The 18,770-nt window shown below is 41.5% G+C and overlaps 3 protein-coding genes across 3 annotated transcripts; 2 read left to right on the forward strand and 1 right to left on the reverse strand.

Moving 5' to 3' along the window:
- The first annotated feature begins 600 nt into the window (after window positions 1-600).
- Window positions 601-6,529, forward strand: LOC306713744 (uncharacterized protein). Its single transcript, XM_079183562.1, has 4 exons — window positions 601-721; window positions 3,546-4,325; window positions 4,432-4,464; window positions 5,850-6,529. Exons 1-4 carry the CDS (start codon window positions 706-708, stop codon window positions 5,897-5,899), a joined length of 879 nt encoding a protein of 292 aa, XP_079039688.1. The 5' UTR covers window positions 601-705; the 3' UTR covers window positions 5,900-6,529.
- A 137-nt stretch (window positions 6,530-6,666) lies between these two features.
- On the reverse strand, window positions 6,667-15,439 carry osgep (O-sialoglycoprotein endopeptidase). The gene is made up of 12 exons (XM_079183561.1): window positions 15,327-15,439; window positions 14,239-14,358; window positions 14,024-14,143; window positions 11,892-12,067; window positions 11,630-11,725; window positions 11,478-11,527; window positions 11,297-11,375; window positions 11,040-11,105; window positions 10,440-10,530; window positions 7,868-7,943; window positions 7,196-7,294; window positions 6,667-6,947 (listed from the first exon to the last, which is right to left on the reverse strand). Exons 2-12 carry the CDS (start codon window positions 14,351-14,353, stop codon window positions 6,908-6,910), a joined length of 1,008 nt encoding a protein of 335 aa, XP_079039687.1. The 5' UTR covers window positions 14,354-14,358; window positions 15,327-15,439; the 3' UTR covers window positions 6,667-6,907.
- Window positions 15,440-15,676: 237 nt separating this feature from the next.
- Window positions 15,677-18,724, forward strand: apex1 (APEX nuclease (multifunctional DNA repair enzyme) 1). Its single transcript, XM_079184185.1, has 5 exons — window positions 15,677-15,761; window positions 16,620-16,757; window positions 16,904-17,067; window positions 17,163-17,355; window positions 17,785-18,724. The coding sequence occupies exons 2-5, from the start codon at window positions 16,691-16,693 to the stop codon at window positions 18,297-18,299; spliced, it is 939 nt and encodes a 312-aa protein (XP_079040311.1). The 5' UTR covers window positions 15,677-15,761; window positions 16,620-16,690; the 3' UTR covers window positions 18,300-18,724.
- Window positions 18,725-18,770: the final 46 nt, after the last annotated feature.

Here is an 18,770-nt window from a genome sequence, read left to right on the forward strand (position 1 = left end):
TGGAGTATGTTGTCTAACATCTGTGTTAAGTGCTCTGAGCTTTTGTGTCATCAAATTAGATTTCTCGTGGTTGCTGGTAGGGTCAGTCATATAAACAGAGGTTGTTACAGATAATATATCTTGCTAATCAAAATCTTAAAAGCATTTAGACCCTTCAGACCAGTTTTGTGAGTGTGGGACAAGGAACAGACCATTTTGTATAAGTCTACTTTTTTTTCTTGCATATGCCAAAACGTTGTGAGCAGTTCCTCTTGTGATATCCTTCTTGTTCCCTTAATTGATAAGTAGAGGCCTGAAAATCTCTTATTTTTCCAGAAAAACAAAGAGGTTAGAGACAACAGCAACTTTTACTTTGGCAGAGCTAAGTTTCCTTCCCCATACAAATAGACACCATTTGATTTGCTTGCGTTTGCTATTGTTATATCAGACTTATGTAAGTACCTTAACGCTGTGTCATCTGTCACTATCGTCTATGACACCACGTGGTTATCACATGGTTTTTTCGTCATACACAGGTTTGAATATAAAATTCCCTCCAAGTTTCCCGCCGGACCCCTTATGTGTAGGGACTTCCTGTCCCACCCACATTCTCGTGTCGCTTCCGGGTGGCCACACAAGACTCAACCAGCGAGCCGTCGTTATCTTAACGCCGTAAACAAAAGTTACTAAACGGTTAAGCTTCCACAATACGCTAAACGAAAAGACATGCATATCAAAACAGGTAAGTTTATATAACTTTCTGACATATCTGACCAAAATTCCTCACTTTCAGAAGCGATTTTGTTGTCTTGTCGATGGTGTTAGCAACTATGCTATCGGCGTCGATAGCAGCCTGCTCCCCGCTTTGAATGGGGGGTTACGAAACTTTGACTTCGGCTAACATGCTAGCTAGCTGTTAATTTCACGATATGGTAAGAAACTATGGCCCTCTCTTTTGCGTCAACCGTTGTTTTTGAGACATTGTTGAACTGCATTTACCATGCAGTGACGGCAGATGAATAAAAACCGTCGAGTTTAAGTCGCCGCACCATGACGCTGCTAATTAAAGTTAGCTAACACCGGGGCTGGCTCGCCGCTTTCGCCGTCTTGTTAGCGGCCAACACCGCGCACACGGGTCATAGCATGTTGTTGTATCCAAATATACTCTATAAAGTGGTCAATTTACTCTTTTAACCGGAGACTGGAATACGGGCAGCTAGTTCGTCGGGAGCTCTCTGGATTGGAAAACTAACGTCACCGCTCCAGTTTAGTTGAATTGTGGCGCTTTAGAGCGGGCACGCTATTCGGGCCGTGTGTATCATTTTCTTAATCGTATTGGCGTGTTTCATCGACATTTGTGACCACACAAGTTATGTAACAGTACAAAGCACCCGTCGACATGCCTTTAGAAACAGCGGGCGGTAATGTTTGTCTGTCTGTCGTGTGGTCACATGGACAGAAAATGGCTACGCTAGAACTAATATAAATGACCCCCCCCCCCCCCCGGTCAATACTAAGTTGAAAATCATTCCTTGAACACCGCGAGTCATCTATTGTTACTGAATGACACACAGGTCGTTGTGTAACATTGGTACAATATCACTAACGGTGAGATGCGTGGCGAAAGGGAGTGGACGCTATGATAACCAGTGCCAAGTGAAGAATCTTGTGTTTTGTTAGACTCTTTGTATCTCAGGACAGGGATTATTGCGTGTTGAGCGTGGTCTCTTAAGACTTGGTCCAAATTATTGCGATGAGTGATGTTCTTTGTGACAGTGTAATCACCAAAACCTGGAACTTGTTTCTGGGATGCGTGGAATGTGAATATTTGGAGTGTTCCAACCCGTTGTGGCTGGGAGGACAACCAGCCAATGGCGGTGTGTTATTTTGCACCAGTTTTCCACTCTTCCCAACTTCGTTTGTATTAATCAAAAGAACCCAGATTCATCATACAGGGGGTAGTGTACACGTATAGCGAGAGAGCCAGGGGAGTATCACTCTAGACAAATCGACAATTGTTTCTGTATCACCGTGTTTTTTAAGATTCTGGCGGTTTCACTGGATATCTTCTTTTTTTTTTTATGTGACATTACCGTTAAATCTGTTTATGTTGGCGTGTTCTACAGCCAGGAGTACATAGAATATTAAAAAAGCATTATAATGGGATGTATAGACTAAAGTGATTAAATTCTTAATTATGGCTCCACAAAATTAAACAATACATGAATAAATCAGATTGTGTGAAACAGTTGCTGAATGTAAACAATATTTATTGCACAAATTTCAACATAGTAAAATTATAACTTAAAAAATAAATACGTTTTCCTGTTCTGGTGTGAGGGTCCCGGTGTACAGATTTTGGGCTATATAAAATATATTGAATAAGTCATAAATGCCAACAACTTTCTTTTTGTTAAAGCAACATATTTTAGGATGGTTGTAAAACAGTTATGTTGTTGTAGAGAAGTGCGGTTTGGCATATTTTCAAGACATACCCCGAGTCCAGTGTTCCAATCATTGATCTGAAGCCGCCTGCTCGACTAGCTTGAAGAAGTCCTACATAAGTGGATTATTGCTTTTGTAATGTCGCTCCACCGCCTGCTTTTCCTGTCCTAGGCAGGGCCGTGAGCAAATGCCTCTTGAAGCGATGTCTGATCCTTTGGCTTGGCGGTTTCACTGGCTCTACTAATGGCCTTGAATCAGGCGACCGTAATCGCACCGTCCGCCTTCAAACATGGTGGTGAATATACAGATATTAAGTATCACGATTCACTTTTTGTCATGCTAATTAGAAAGTACTTTCATATATAGCTTTATGTTCATGAAAATATTGTAATGCCATTACCAAATTTATTATAGAAAATCTTTTTCTTTTCTTAAGGTTTCTGAAGAAACCAAACACCACATTTACCCGTAATAAGTTTCTAAAGATATGATCAATCACCAATCTGCAAGGTCTCGCCAATACCAAAATAGATGTAAACTGTTTCTGAATATTCATCACAGAAAGAGCCGAGCTGTGCTTGTATTTTTTAAAGTTTGGCATGCAGTGATTGGCAAGAAAAAGCACAACCGTACTCGCCACATTTTCAGTACAATAGGGAAAACGAAGAATTTGCAGAAAATAACTTTTTTGTTAATTTATTTTGAAAATTATTAACAATTAAAAGATGTTTAGTTTAAATGCAAAGTATTTCTTCTGCAATGCTCCATAAGACTGACCTGTTGATAATTCCTGAACTGTCACTGTAGCGTGGCTCAAGCACTTTAATCATATGCTTTTACATCTGTATTGTCTACGCTCGAGCGTGGTCGCATGTACGCAGCAATACTCCACGGCATTAGTCACGTTGGCTTGGTCTGAATCTGCAGTGGGAGGCTGCCTGAACGCTGGTTGTTGATTGGACCTCCACTTACTTGCCTGTCATGCAGATGTTGTTGCGGTTGAAGCATTTTAATCAGAATTTCAATATTTTGTTTCCGAAGAAGAGAGAAATGACTTTTTAAATGACACTGTTGTTTGGTAATTGTTTATTTTAACTACAACTTGTCAACGTCTCTTTCAGGTACATGGGAAGCCAGCAACACCGTGTGTGAGTCCGATACCCTGTGTGATCCAGCAGTCCTCGTTGCAGCCACCAACTCCGAGCCTCACATTCGCAACCGCCGCCTGTCTCCTAGCTCAGGAAACTGTGGAGGTGGTGGAGGCGGAGGCTGCATTTCTGGGGGTGACCAACAGCCCCGGCAGCTTTCACCCGAAGGCGTCCTGATCGGACCCGGCCACGCGCACACCTTCAGCTTCCGCAGGGAAAAGGAGCGCAAAGGCCAGCAGCACAAAGGCCGTAGCCTCCGCAGGGAAAGTCAGAAGGGGGTCGGCCGAGTAAGCGAGCGGCCACAAAAGGTTAACCAGAAGGAGAGGTGGGTGGAGGACAGTCTGTCGCTGCTCAAGCCCCCACCTGCCTTCCCAGTGCAGGACAGCCCCGCCAAGCTGCAGCCTGCCGTCAGCTACGCGTCCAAGGTGAAGGCGGGAGCGGCCAGTGGGGGGCTGGAGGAGGACCGCCCTGCCATCGGCGTGCTGCTACAGAACCAGTGGGGTCTCAGTTTTATCAGCGAAGCCTCCGGCCCTCGACCCGCTGCCAACGCCCTCCCTCCTCAGCCCACAGACGCCGCACAGTCGGCAGACCTACAGTTCGAGACAGTTCTCACAGTCCAGCCTCCGGAGGACACGCCCGTTCCAGTCGCTACCTCTGCCCCCCCCACCACGCGCCCAGAGGTGGACGCAAGCAACGGGAAGCTGCTGCTTAGTTGTCGCCATCTAATGGAGGCTTTGAACTATCACAGTAGAGGTGAGAATTGGGATGTACTTTAAAGACATTGTTGTGCCAGATAATATTTGAGCACTTTCGTTTCAGAGAATTAATTCTAACAATTACCCTCTTTTTGTCCTCTCAGAATGGAACGCTATGTGCAACAAACAGAAAAAAGGTACGTTGAGTCAAAGCGTAGCACCTTAAATGTGTTAACGTGTCGTGACAATAGTTAGTAGTTATGTCTATTTTGGAAACAACCTGAATTGTTAGTTATATCACTATTGCGTTATGTAGATCTGTGCTCTTTGAACCAGTGTCTTTACTACGGTGTCACACACCTCAGTGATGATGACGTTAAAAAGGGCACATTTGATTCTAGAATGAGCTGCCCAGCTTGTAAAATGATTATATATATCGGATTGAACCCTGCATTGGGCCAATTGGGAGCATGAATCATTTACTCTTGGATTTTCTCTTTAGCCTATAAAATATTTATTATTGTCCTCTACTCTTCCTGCTGTAACTTGTGTTATACTCACAGACGTGCATTTGTTTTGACCAGCTGTCATGTTACAAAGCATTAGGTCTGTACGACGTGTTTGCTTGCAACAAATATTTAAGTGTGCATATTAGCTGTTCATTTCCGATGCCAGCCTGGTAATAAATTCATAATGGGATTAGATTTGAATATACATTTCAAATATAACTACGCCTAATATTGTTTCTAGAAAAGTTAGTTAAACAGTAATGTTAACGGCAGAGTCACCATTTAAACTCATTATCTCTCACTGGAAACAAATCCTGTTGAGTGAAATCAGTCGGTATCGGTCCTCCTCCCTCTGCTGATGTGATTCACTGCCTGTAGGTTACGTTGCTCTTATACTTTATGAAGTAATAAAATAATAATCTGCAACCAAGACGGCATCAACTTTATTACTCCAGCCTCGTTAACAGTAAAATCCCCAGACATACACTGGAGAACACTGCTTAGAGGGAACTTAAGTCATTCAGATCCTTCACTATGAGGCAGCTCCACAAAATAACTTTCACTTGTTTATAACAATTAGCTATTAGCCGAGTGAGAGCCGTGTGTTTGTGTAACGCAGCAGTTGTGGTTGAGAGATTGAGGATCATCATTAATTCCGGGTATGGTAACCACCCCTAAAGTTTTCCTATACGTCCCGTTTGTATCCTCAGGCCCAACTGTTCCACACTACCAAAGTCTTTAACTCCCTTCGTCCTAAGTGAAGCAATTTAGCTTTTCAGCAATGCTCAGTGTGTATAATCATATGACGTGACTACATCAACTAGTCGTATTATTGCCATTATAATAACATTTTAGAAAATCTGATCAATTATACCGGTATTGTGACTAACAATATGATATGGCACACCCCTAGTCTCTAACATTTATTGTCTGGTGGTAGCATACGAGACACTCTAATGTTATTGATTTTATATATTATAATCTATAAAAATGTATTGTAAATTCTATTATATTCCTTCTGTTTTTCCCAAACTTCTCCCTGACATTGTTTTTGTTGTTGTTCTGTTTTGCAGTTCCAAAAAAGGTGGTCTGGTACAAGGAGACCCAGGAGCACCCAGCCTAGCAGTGTGAGACACCCAAAGTATATACAGACACGTATACAACACACACCTACATGCACATTTAAACACGTAAAGATGGACAAATGTATGAGTCCCGTTCACACACACTGCACTCAGGATGATGTCTTCACGCAAAGCCACACTGAGACACTTTGGACTAACTCCTTTGAGATCTTACAGCAATGGACTTTTTTAACGCCTTACAGAAAGCCTGCCTTAATTAATCAGACCTGTTTTCATTGCCTCATTACCTTTTTAGCTTGTATGTGTAGAGCTGGTCATTTGTTTTAAACAATCTACGCTGAGCTGTAATTTAATTTTTCCCCCTTTTGGAAGCTGCAGTCAGTTTTATCGCTGTTTTTTGTCTTCTGTAAAGCGAGTGGTCAATCAAGCACTTTGTTAAAAAATCTGTTGTGACCAATCCCTGTGTGCGAGAAACCCTCACCAGAGCGAATTATTTTCTTCTTTCCCCCCTCCTTCAATTAGAAACAGAAGAATGTCTTGTACCTGCTAGAGTTTTATGGTTAATGTATGCAGAGGACTTGTGTATCCCGTGTCTTCAGTTTACAGAAGGGTGTAGTCAAAGGCACAGTAGAGTTCACCCTTTACCCATCAGATCTTAATGCTGTGTCCCTTTTTGTTTTTATTTGGTTCCCCAATCGGGTGAATGTTACTCATAAATCCATAAGGGATCTTATACCATGTTCAGTATGTTGATTTTTGAAAAGAAAATTTATTGAATAAAAAAAATTTACACTGGAGAAAGAGGAGGAATGTAAGTGAACAGTATTGCTTAATAAAAATGAATAAACTTGAAACCTTCCCTCTTTTTTTTTTTTTAATTAAAGTTCAGGTTTGATTTTGCACAATTACTAAGTCATTTGTAACTGCAAACAAACCCTAAATCTTTAACACCAAATTGGCTACATTACATGGGGTTAAAATGTACGTCCCCTCACTGGAGTACTAGACCAGCCAGCATACGTAGCACCAAGATGTTGCTCAGGTCATCAGTCTCTCCACGTTACCTCCACTTCATCTGTTCTGTACCTACGACAGGAAACATGTTCATGATCAACATGGACAGATAACAAAATAAAATCTATTTATCTTCTACATTTTGGGAGTGCTAATCCAGAAATGGTATTCACCCTGGGTTATTGAGGACAGTAAAACCTATAGCGGCACCGTGTATCCAATTGAAAAGACCACTAAGTCCCAGTACCACTTAGCATTTCCATGATTTCCTAAAAGACTGATGCAGTATAAAGAGACAGAACTAGTAATGTGAAGGCTACCTTTGTGTAATCCACGAGTCTTCCAGCTCCGTCACTTGACCGGACCTAAACATCTCCCAGCCGGCTTGAGCAATCATTGCTCCGTTGTCGATGCAGAACCTGTGGCACAAAGTGAAGTTATTTTGATTGAACATGCAACAGTGTTGTGACAGACTATTGTAGCAGTGAGGGCTAGTGAAATGACAACGGCTCTTTTTTCACATTCAAACTAAAGTTTGATAGGAGTGACATCTCTTAAAGGGCCAGTGTGTTTTTCGTGTCCAGCCAATTTACCACTACTCACATACTGTTTAACAAAGCATGCCATTATACTTTTTACTGTACTCCAAATGCATCATCATCCAACAGTAACTTGCGTTTGACCACACGAATATTATGGATTCTTAAGTACATAACCCTCTGAACCCCAAAAGCTGCCCGGAGGATGGAATAGCATCGTCTTTAAACATTTGCCAAAACTACATTTATCACAGCCAGAAGCTGATCAGATTTTCCCCGTTCTGACAAACGTGTGACTACTTCTAGCTATGTTTCTATAGAGGTGCAGGTGATGAAAAACGCAAGCTCATTCTAAAACAAAGCATACATTGAAAAAAGATTAGCAGTACATGTGGTTTGGTCCCAAGAACTCTAACCTATCGTCAATAGAGAGTAAATGAATGGCTGGTTTACTGTTCATCTGTGGCAAACAGCTTGGCTCCTCTCTCCTTACACATCACCCCCATCATCTCCTGCAAGCGCATGTTACCTGCAGACAAAAAAAAAGGTCACAGGTTAAATCTTCCGGTGAATAAAATGTGAGGCTTCTTTGATTCCCTAATGGGGCTAGATCCCTTTTTTTTTTTAAATTATGATAGGAGTATATAGTTTAAATTTACATTCACGTTTCAGGCAACTGAGGCCTTCCTTCTGGCAACTGTGGCTGCGATGGGAAGTTCATTAAAAAGCAGTAAAGAATATTCTGAATGAAGAATACTATGATTTTTTTTTAAAAACGCTTTCGACCTGTTATGAACCCTTCTTTCCACGAGGGGTCTGTGTCCTGTTTGCTGGCTCTTCTGTCTTTCAGGATGTTGATCAGCTGATGAACCACACCTGAGCCTGGTGTGGTTCAAGATATAGAGGCCCAATCCCAGTGTCCCCATAAAGCCTCAAACACTGAACCCTCAGGGACTCACTGATGTCACCTGTTAAATCATCTAGTATGAGAAACTTCAAGGGCTTGAAATGGTGTAAATAGGAATGGGACAGCACTTTGCTGCAACATATCACGTTACTATGACAATGTCAAAAAATATGATGTACAATTGTGGGTATTTATTTTATAAGTCTTCCAGGCTCTTTCCTCACAAGATGAGAGGTAATGGCAGATAATCTATTTACTTGTTTTTGTCAAATCAGCTTTGATGACAAAATCAAATATTTGCTGAATAAATAAAGAAATATCCTCTGATTGCATGTGTTTTTTTTGTTCCATCTTTAATCCTTAATGTTTCTGTGTACGTTTAATATGACAGACTGAACACACCTGTGCCTTCCTCTTTGTTTACCTTTCACTGGTTCACCGTGTTTAACATCCCATAGCAATGAATTATGGGTAATTCCCTTGGGCAAAGTCTGCATCTAATGCTGCCTTACAGAAAGGGTTCATAAAGGGCTCAACATGTCAGAGCCCTCAAACACTGATTTGACAGCGAGGACAGCCCTAAACCCTCACGGACTCTACGGGAGCGCTCCTCACACTCCGTGAGTGTGGAGATCTGGATTGGGCCGATGACTCAGCACCTGACCAAGGATGCCCTCTTCTTTGGCTGACGCGGCTGCTGTTTGGTTTTGTTTACTTGAGTAAACAAAAGCTGACATTATCAATGTGGTCATAAGATTTAGAATAATTAATAAAAATGTAATGAAAAGTATAGTGTTGAAGTGTCATATAAAAAGTCAAAAGACCATAGTATAGTATGACAATAGTGGTAGAAGTACTAAGATCTTTTAATTAAGTAAAAGTATTAACACCACCATTTAAAAAACACTGTTACAACTAAAAGCCCTTTATTCAAAAGCTTACCAAAGTAAAAGTATATAATCAAGAAAATGTACTAATATATACTACATATAAACATAGCACAAAAAGTATTTTGTGTAGATTATTTCTTTGTTGTATATATTTCCCTTATAAATGGTGCTACATTTGTAAGGAACATGCATTTGTGGGATGAGCAGCAGGCTGAGTTTGTGGGTTGCGGCCATGAAAAATTTGCCAAATCTTCTCTGCCAATGCCAACAGAGCAGTTTATCAGAGACTACCTCCAGAATTTGGGAGTGGAGAGGATGGAATGGTCTGCCAGCAGTCCTGACCTCAACCCTATTGAACACTTGTGTGATCAGCTGTTCGTGCCAGAGTGACCAACACAGCCACGTTGTCTGACTTGCGACAAATGCTTTTTGAAGAATGGGCTGCCCTCCCACAGCAGTGTGACCAGGCTGGTGACCAGCATGAGGAGGAGGTGCCAGGCTGTTGTGGCTGTGTATGGTTCTTCCACACACTACTGAGGCTCCTGTTTGTTAAATTTAAAAATTGTTAAATTGTCAATATGTCTTGTTTCTTCAGACTTCAATCATCCAATCCACCAAACAAGAGTCAATGGCAGAAAAAGCTGTTTGCCGTTGGCAGAGACGATTTGGCAAATTTTCATGGGCGCAACCCACAAACTCAGCTCTGCTGCTCATCCCACAAATACATGTTCCTTACAAATGTGGAACCATTTAAAAAGGGAAATAAACCGGCTTTCCAACGGTATAAGATTTATTGCCAAGAAGCATTGTTACAACAAAGAAATAATCTACCAAACACAAATGTCCTTACTTTTTGTGCTATGTTGAAGTATAAAATTAATTAGTTTAGTATAACAGTAGTATAGTAGAAAAGTAAAAAGAGCTACCCATTCGGAGAATAGTACAACCTCTTACACATTGCAAGATATTGTCTTTGGTTTTCAACAGGAAGAATCTTTTGTGCTGTTACTACTCTGCTACTATGACATCCAGGAGAGACACTAATTGGGTTGTTGTAGAAAGTAACTTGGGTAACCTGTTCCTTTAAATGAAACAAGCTTTAAACTTTAATGCATTTTGCAACTGTAGAAATAGTGTACAATACAATATCATACACAATCTCTCTGACTCCTATATTGTACATATGTCCATGTAAGACTGATGAACTTCTAAAATCTGATGTACTTACAGCCAACACCCCCCACAATGAGGACCTCCTGGGAGCCGCAGTGAGCCATGGCCCTCTCTGTGATCTCTACCAGCATGGCGAACACGGTCTCCTGCAAAGAGGAAGGCATTAGTGTTGGGCAATAAAGACAAAATCTCAAATGGCTCAATAGAGCTTTTAACTGAGCTACACATCCACCATGTGGGGCAGCATCACATTAACAGACTGACTGAGGATTTTGGTTTCCGTTTGTAGTATTGACAAATCACAATTGAGCGTGTTATGGTTGAATGCAGGTAAACAATCCATGTGAAAAGCAAAAGAGGCATATAGCATTGGATGAAGTGCAATCTCGGGAACCCATCGGCTGTCATCAGAAGAAAATGTATTTAAAATAATGAGATAAACTCGCTACTTGTTAATTAATCCGGTCGTACACATCATCTCTCAACTCCAACTTCATTCTCGTGTCTCAAGCTGCTAATTGTACAGTGAATAATTGGCCACCGCATGGAAGACGAAATCTTGACCGGAGATCTCTTGGCTATTGTCCCAAGAGTCTCAATCGTCAACAGACCGATAGCCGATGGTTTCCAGGATTGAACTGATAGTTATTTGTACCTGTAGGGAGAAACACAGGTCCTCTGCTGCACACTGACCAGAGCTCAGCATCTTATGAGAAGCTTCCTATGGAACAACAATAGGAAACAACTTTTAGGATCATGAACCAAAAGAACGATGAAGTAAGCATCAAGTGCAACCTTGAGTATCAGCTTTGAGATTTGCCTCATTAATATCTACATCATGTCAAAGGACAACAGAGAGGATGACGGCATTTCTTATAGATAAATAGTTTAACGGACAAGCAAACCACTCACCTCAATATAGGATAAAATCCCAGAAAACGAGACGTCCATTCCTTTTACTGTATATGGCAGCTCCACATACTGACTCCCTCTAACACCATGGATAAGAAGCAAAGTTAAGTAGTAAATATTAGTAGTGTAAAAACAAACATTAAGCACACAACAATGAAGCTGCTGAGTAACTCTCACTCACTTTTTGGCCATCTGCTCTATGTTGTAGCCTGGACTGGGGTCATTGGAAATCTGAGTGAAGAAACAGTTCCGCACTAAGAATTAACAAACACCTATCACATACAGCAAAAAGCAAATAGTTGCTAAATAAAAAAAGACCAGAATGGCACATACCTTTATAACTCTGGCAAACCGGTCAAGACAGTTGCCAACTGCAATGTCAATGGTCTCCCCAAATATTCTGTACCGCCGCTCTGAGTATGCAATCACCTGCACAGAAAGAATATACATTTGTACCCGATGAACCTAAAACTGTGTACTTAATGTGCAAGTGTATGTAGCAGCTCCGCCAACACTGTTTGATAGCTGATCATCAGGAAGGGAATGCATGCAGACTCATAGCTTCCCCTCAGGAGCGAGGCATTCACAAACCAACCTGTGTGTTCCCTCCACTGACATAAAGCACGGTGGGGTTGTCGGCTTGTGTGATGAGTCGGCCCATCTCAATGTGTCCTATACAGTGGTTGACACCGAGGAGCGGCTTCCCCCAAAGCTGTGCGACTGTACGAGCCACCAGAGCCACCGTCACCAAGGGGGCACCCATACCAGGACCTGAATGAGAAGGAAAACAAAGAGAGAAAGAGAAAGAGCGGTGTTTGTCACGTCAGAGTGATAGAATACATCATATCCTTGTTTGAGAGAGAACGTCACATTAGTTTGATGACGCCTTGAACATAAAATGTTTTATGGATGATCATATTATCTATCATATGCTGCACCAGTATTAATTCACCTTCCATTTACAGTTTTTTTCAATTGCTAACAAGCAGTGTTCAATACTGAAACCACGTGTTCAAAACTCTTCACACAGTCTGCATTACCAAGATTCATTTTGGCCAAACGGTTAATCTAACCTCCAAAACTCACTCAGACCAACAAAACACTTCATACACGTCTCAAAATAAGCTCGTTCCACCGATCACTGGCAACAAATTCTCATTCAGAAAACATGCATGTCACTCAGAACACACTGACCTAAAAAACACTAGCAACAGGGAGCATTACATAAATCATGAACTTTTATTTAGTTAGAATGAATTTTCACATAAACAGTATTTCAATATAGAAGAGATTTTTAATTTATTGAATGTACTAAAGCATACGTATGTAACAAGAATGAATCAGAAATATATATATATATTTTTAATATAGTACTTCATTTGTGAAAATACCGTAAATAGGTGACAAAAGAAAAAAAAAATCCTGAAATTCCAGGGCAAAAAAAAGAAAAAGTCAACAACACGTGTAGTCTAATCACTCATTGTAAAGTTCTGTGATGGTTCTAGTCCTCCCTCTCTCTTGGATTACGCCACATGTTCTCATCAACATCACATCTGATGTCTTCTCTGGCAATGCATCTTGGAAAGTATCTTTAGGAATGTCTAACCCAACCCTGGCAGTCTTCAGGAGAAATGTCTCCACACTCCGCATTCATTACCTCCAGTAAAGTCATCTGGTCATGTGGATGGTGGTCATAAACCTTCCAGCTCCATGCAGAGAAAACTCCTCCTATTGTACTGTACTGTAATATGTATCATCTCACCTGTTGTTTTGCCGGAAAATTTGTATTATTGACGCAACTGTTGAGCGGGGCAGATTAGGTTGCACCCTTAGACCGGCCTCTCTCAAAGTGAGACCATGGTTTACAACATGGTCAACAATTGTGGCCCTTATTTCATCCGATATCACCGCTCTTGGTCTTCCTCTCCTTTGTCCTCCACGCACTCTCCCTCGTACCACTCCTCTTTCCCAACCAACCTGTCTTCTGTGATCCATATTTCCAAACAAAATCAGTTCCAAGCTACCGGTAATTAGACTAAAACAAGACACCTGGGTTGGCTTTGAGCTGAAATTGCAATTAGCTTGGAATGATTATTATTTCATTTTCATTCATTTTCTATATTTCAAAATAATTACTGCAGAAATGTTTGAAATTTGCCATCATTCTGATTTGAATATGTTTTTATCAGTTTTGAAAGCAGTGTGTTAGCATATGAAAAATGTTCTGCAAATACATAGTTTTTTGCAGTTTGTGGAGTATGAATGACAAAAGTGTTTGTGAATTTTGAAAAATGTGGTAATTGAATGCATTTTGTCTGAAAGCAATGAAAAATTATTCACAGTTTGGTCCGTAGACACTTGTGTGTCGCTGAACGTGTGAAGAGTTTTGAACATGTGGTTTCAGTATTGAACACTGCTTTTTAGCAATTGAAAAAAACTGTAATTCATCTTCTCTCTCAGCACATGCGAGAAGGTTGTCGTCGGGACTTTCTGCCAGAAATCGACCTACTTGGTTATATTTGGGAACAGATCATGTTCTGGGTTCAAATAAACCCTTTCTGGCTGAAAGCCCTGAAGGCAAACTCCTCCTGTGTGACATTAAGTACTTGTGGGTGAAATTAGAGAACAAAACTTTTAATCATTAAAAAAATGATGCCTCGTTCTGACAAACATCTGGACGGTTCAAATCTTGCTCTACCCGGGTGAACGCGCAGGAGGTTACGTTACCTTTTGTGTACGCCACACAGTCGATGTCTGCAGGCTTCAGCCCTGCTTGCTCCAGAGCCTCCTTCAGGACAGTCAGTATGACAGCACGGTGGTGCCTGGCAGTGTCACTAGGCATGAACCCTGATGGGTAAAACAACATGTTGTCAACTACACATGCAAGCTAGTTAAGACTTTGACATATCGCCGGTGAAGCGAAAGTGTCCTTACTGACTTGCCTTGACCAGGGGGGGTAATGTAGGTCCGCCTAGGGTTGGACAGCACTTCACCATCCTTGATGATTCCGATGCCGATCTTATTGGCACTGCCCTCAAATCCAATTACTACAGTCATGGTAGCTAAAAAAAGTGTTTGCATGGAAAGCCAAGACGGGTATGGTTACAGAGGGAAATCTATTTTAAAGTCTATTCTCTACAGAATTATTTAATCTCTCCTTGACGCCAATCATGAAAAATGAGGAATGATCAAATATAAAAAAATAATCATCATCAAAATGAAGTGCCAAATATAAGATATTATGGAGATACTGCACCAATTTTACACATTACATTTGGTCTAACTGGTCCACTGGTTAGTCTAACAGATGGCTGTGGTTAGCTGTTGTTACATTGTCTATAGACTGTATATTCACAGTTTGACTGGGAGGTGCATCTGTTCAAACTATATTAGTATAGTACATGTTAGTTTAGTTCAAACTGTATCAGAGATGAAAATAAGACAGATGGAACAAGTGTAGACCATAAATACAACAGAAAAGATAACAAAAACGTAATAAAATATAATGAAAAGCTAAAATAACAGTAAAATACAATAAAATATAATAACATTTTATAACTTAAATACAATAGGTGGAGTGGTTAATAAAACTAATGAAACTAAAATAGAATAGGTGTTTACAATTTAAATATAATATAATAATTGAATAAAAAGTGTCTATAACCCATTCTTTTTTTCAAAGACCTGGCTGAATAGACAAATCTATTCTAACTGCGAAATTATATTTAATTATGTTTTGGTGACAAGCTTTACATGCCACCATTTTAATTGTACTATTAAATGTAACACTATGTGACATTTATGGAAATATTACACTAACCCCCCCCCCCCCCCCCCCCCGCGGCACATACAAAATGCAACAATATAGTATACATACTGTACATGTCTAGCTAGCGCGAAAACCCTAATTAGACCACTCTGCACAGCTGTGTAGCTGTTAAGATAGCAGTGAGTGACAGCATGCCGTCTCCGTAAAACTAGCTTAACGATACATTAACGCTACATTGAATTTACAAATAAGTGAACCTACCTTTTCGCTTTCTTTCGGTGATTCAAATGAATCCAAATTCGTGCCAGTTAAACTTCTAAACGAATAATTATACTGCCTCGGCTAACTTCTTCACTTCAACTCCTCCATTGAAAGGGGTCCTAAATGGTCCCAAACACTGAAAGCTCTAGATATGGCCTCACCAAAAAACAGTGTCTAAATAAAGTTTTACTCCAGCAACAAATCAAGATAATGTAATATGTTTCATATCAGCTACAGATGTGTATTTCGTTTTTCAATTTGAAAAGACGTGATAAAAACGTGTTATTTGTCATTTCTGTCAGGCATACGTTTAGGCACTCAGTAAGTGCATCAAGCACGTGGTGAGGAATCTTTGCAGTGCATTGTGAGTTTGGTTTGGGGGAAGTGACAAAAGAAGTACTCATCTCGTCTTTGCATCCTGTTGTGAAAGTGCAAGTAAGATTATTTGCATCTCCTTTTTCTGAAACGTGTTGCTGGTTGAAATGAAAACACGTGCGTTGTTGTACCGCATTTGCATTTGTAGATTAATCAAATAAGATGCATATCAGGCTAATTAAGCTAGCTGGCTCCATTCATTCTCAGCGCAGGCCGTCTGCTGCTGGCTCTGTTCTCTTTGTCACGGAGGACAAGCTAGCGTTAGCATAGCTGGCCACAAAACCTGTTGTGTACCTCGTTAAAACAGCGTAGCTATTTCTTTTTAGGGTTTTGCGTCTTCTCCGTGCATGTTGTTAATTGTGCATCCAGTGGGCTAGAAATGTATTAATATTTTGTATTTAATGTGCTCGGCTATAAGCTTCTTCACAGCAACGACTTGCATCAAAATAAACGTCCCGCTTGCTCCCACTTAGTCAGAGGATTTACTTTCCAAGCACATTATCTTAAACAAATGGCGTTTAAAACGGAGGGATTTTGCATTATGCGGACACTAATGGTATTTCGGCTAACACTCGATAGTGCAATACTGGTGTTGATGTGCATCTATTGAGTGTATCGAGTGTTAGTTCGCACGCAAGTTTTCAGACTTGCCTCTTTGTACTATTGTAAATGTTTGCAGATTATTAACAAAGTGCAGTACATAAATGACAAATATGAAAAAAGAGAATTCTCAGGTGATATCTTCAGATATTTTTTTTGTTTTATCAAACAGCAGTGGATTTGATTGCACTCCAGTAAAAACATGCTGATGATTTGACCCTAATGGCACAGTGGGAAACAACTGTGAAACTCTTGTGTATTGACTGATAAGTTTCCAGAGAAATGCATCACATTAATTGCTCTTCTGTTTTCCCCCAGCGGCGTGTGTGCTGTTGTGTGTGCGTGCTGTGTGTCTGCGAGGTGTGTTTGCAGTCAGAGGGAATTCAAGCATGAAGAGAGGCAAGAAGGCAGAAGAGGCGGCCGCGGACGGGGACAATGACAATGACACTGGCTCCGGTGAGAGAGCGTGCACCAACGCACAAACACTTGCTGTTCTACTGCATATCGAACAACTTTTAAATGCATCTCTTAAACTGAAACGTGTGTGTGTGTGTGTGTGATCAACCACTTTCATGACCCCGTATGCGTCTTTCACCTCGCAGCTTCGGCAAAGAAAACCAAGAAGGCTAAGGAACCAGAGGCCCCGATATTGTACGAAGATCCTCCTGACAAAATTACCAGCAAAGACGGACGCGACGCCAACATGAAGATCACCTCCTGGAACGTTGACGGCCTGAGGGCCTGGGTGAAAAAGAATGGCCTGGATGTGCGTCTGCGGTGACCGAAGGCAACGTGAGTGATTTGCGAAGTTAAGTCTTGAGAGCAGTTTTAACGGTCCAACATTTGTGTTCTTCCTCCCAGTGGGTACGTGAGGAGGCTCCAGATGTTTTGTGCCTGCAGGAGACAAAGTGTGCAGAGAAATCCCTCCCCGCTGCCATCACCTCGATGCCAGAGTACCCTCACAAGTATTGGGCCTCGTCCGATGAGAAGGAGGGTTACAGTGGTGTGGCCATGCTGTGCAAGACTGAACCCCTCAAAGTCACCTATGGCATTGGTGAGTGGTGTCTTCTACTGGGCCTGTATAGCACACCTCTGCACTGGTGGCTGTAAATGACAACAATACTAGTTTAGATTCTAGGGCATCATTTTGTAAAGCAAATTTGAAGTACAGCTTCAAATGTATTAACTTTTAAGCGTTTGGAAATTGCATGAAAAGACATTTAGGATTAATTTTTTAAGTACATCTACAGTTTTTATGCTAAGCTAAGTGGCTGCTGACTGTAGCTTCACATTTACTGTACATTCACATTTACACATGTCTCAAGAAAAGGAATGAGCATATTGTCAGAACTATGAGTGAATTGAGTTTTTTTTATTACCCTGCAATTTTTTTGTGAACACAGACCTACACAATAAATTTTTATTTTGAATCCTGGTAAAGACATTCCATTCCTAACGGCTCCTTACCTTCCAAACGCTCCAGGCAAAGAAGAGCATGACAAGGAGGGCCGCGTCATCACCGCCGAGTTCCCCAGCTTCTACCTGGTGACCGCCTACGTGCCGAACTCCGGCAGAGGCCTTGTGCGCCTAGATTACCGCAAAACGTGGGACGTGGACTTCCAGGCGTACCTGAGTGAGCTGGACATGCAGAAGCCCCTGGTGCTGTGCGGCGACCTCAACGTCGCACACCAGGATATCGACCTGAAGAACCCGAAGGGGAACAAGAAAAGCGCCGGATTCACCCCAGAGGAGCGCGAGGGCATCAGCCAGCTGCTGGAGTCCGGTTTCACCGACAGCTTCCGCGAGCTCTACCCGGAGCAGGCCAACGCCTACACCTTCTGGACCTACATGATGAACTCCCGCGGAAAGAACGTGGGCTGGAGGCTCGATTACTTCCTGCTGTCGTCCAGCCTGCTGCCGGGCCTGTGCGACAGCAAGATCCGCAACAAGGCCCTGGGAAGCGACCACTGCCCCATCACTCTGCACATAGCCGTGTAGGTCACTGTCTGACCAGGGCTTTAACACAGCCCTCGCTGGTTTCATAGTGCTACCTTTCCGGCTCTGCAGTAGCGTAGTTTGTCTAGTACTTTTAACGGTTTCAGTTTTCAAATTAAACTGCCATTAAATGACAAGCACATTCATACTGCCTGTTTATCCTCTTCATCCAATTGAAGTTTGTCAGTAAACCCAGTGGTGTACGATGTCTATCCCGATTTTTCAACAATGACCCGCGACTGGCTGTGGAACTGTGTCCCAGTTGTCTGTACTACTGCTGTTCTGAGGAAAGCCTCCATGCCACAGAACCTGCCGTACGCGTTTGTTATTGTCTGAATTTAAAACCACAGCTCATAAGAATATGTAACGTTTGTTTTAAGCCTCTTTTTCCAATGCAGTGTCTGTTGTAGAACATGCCCACAATAAAAGACTGGATTTATGTACCTTCCTGTTGTTCATTATTTGAAGACTAGA

The sequence above is a fragment of the Pholis gunnellus genome, assembly GCF_910591455.1.
Source record: "Pholis gunnellus genome assembly, chromosome: 22".
Classification (NCBI taxonomy): domain Eukaryota; kingdom Metazoa; phylum Chordata; class Actinopteri; order Perciformes; family Pholidae; genus Pholis; species Pholis gunnellus.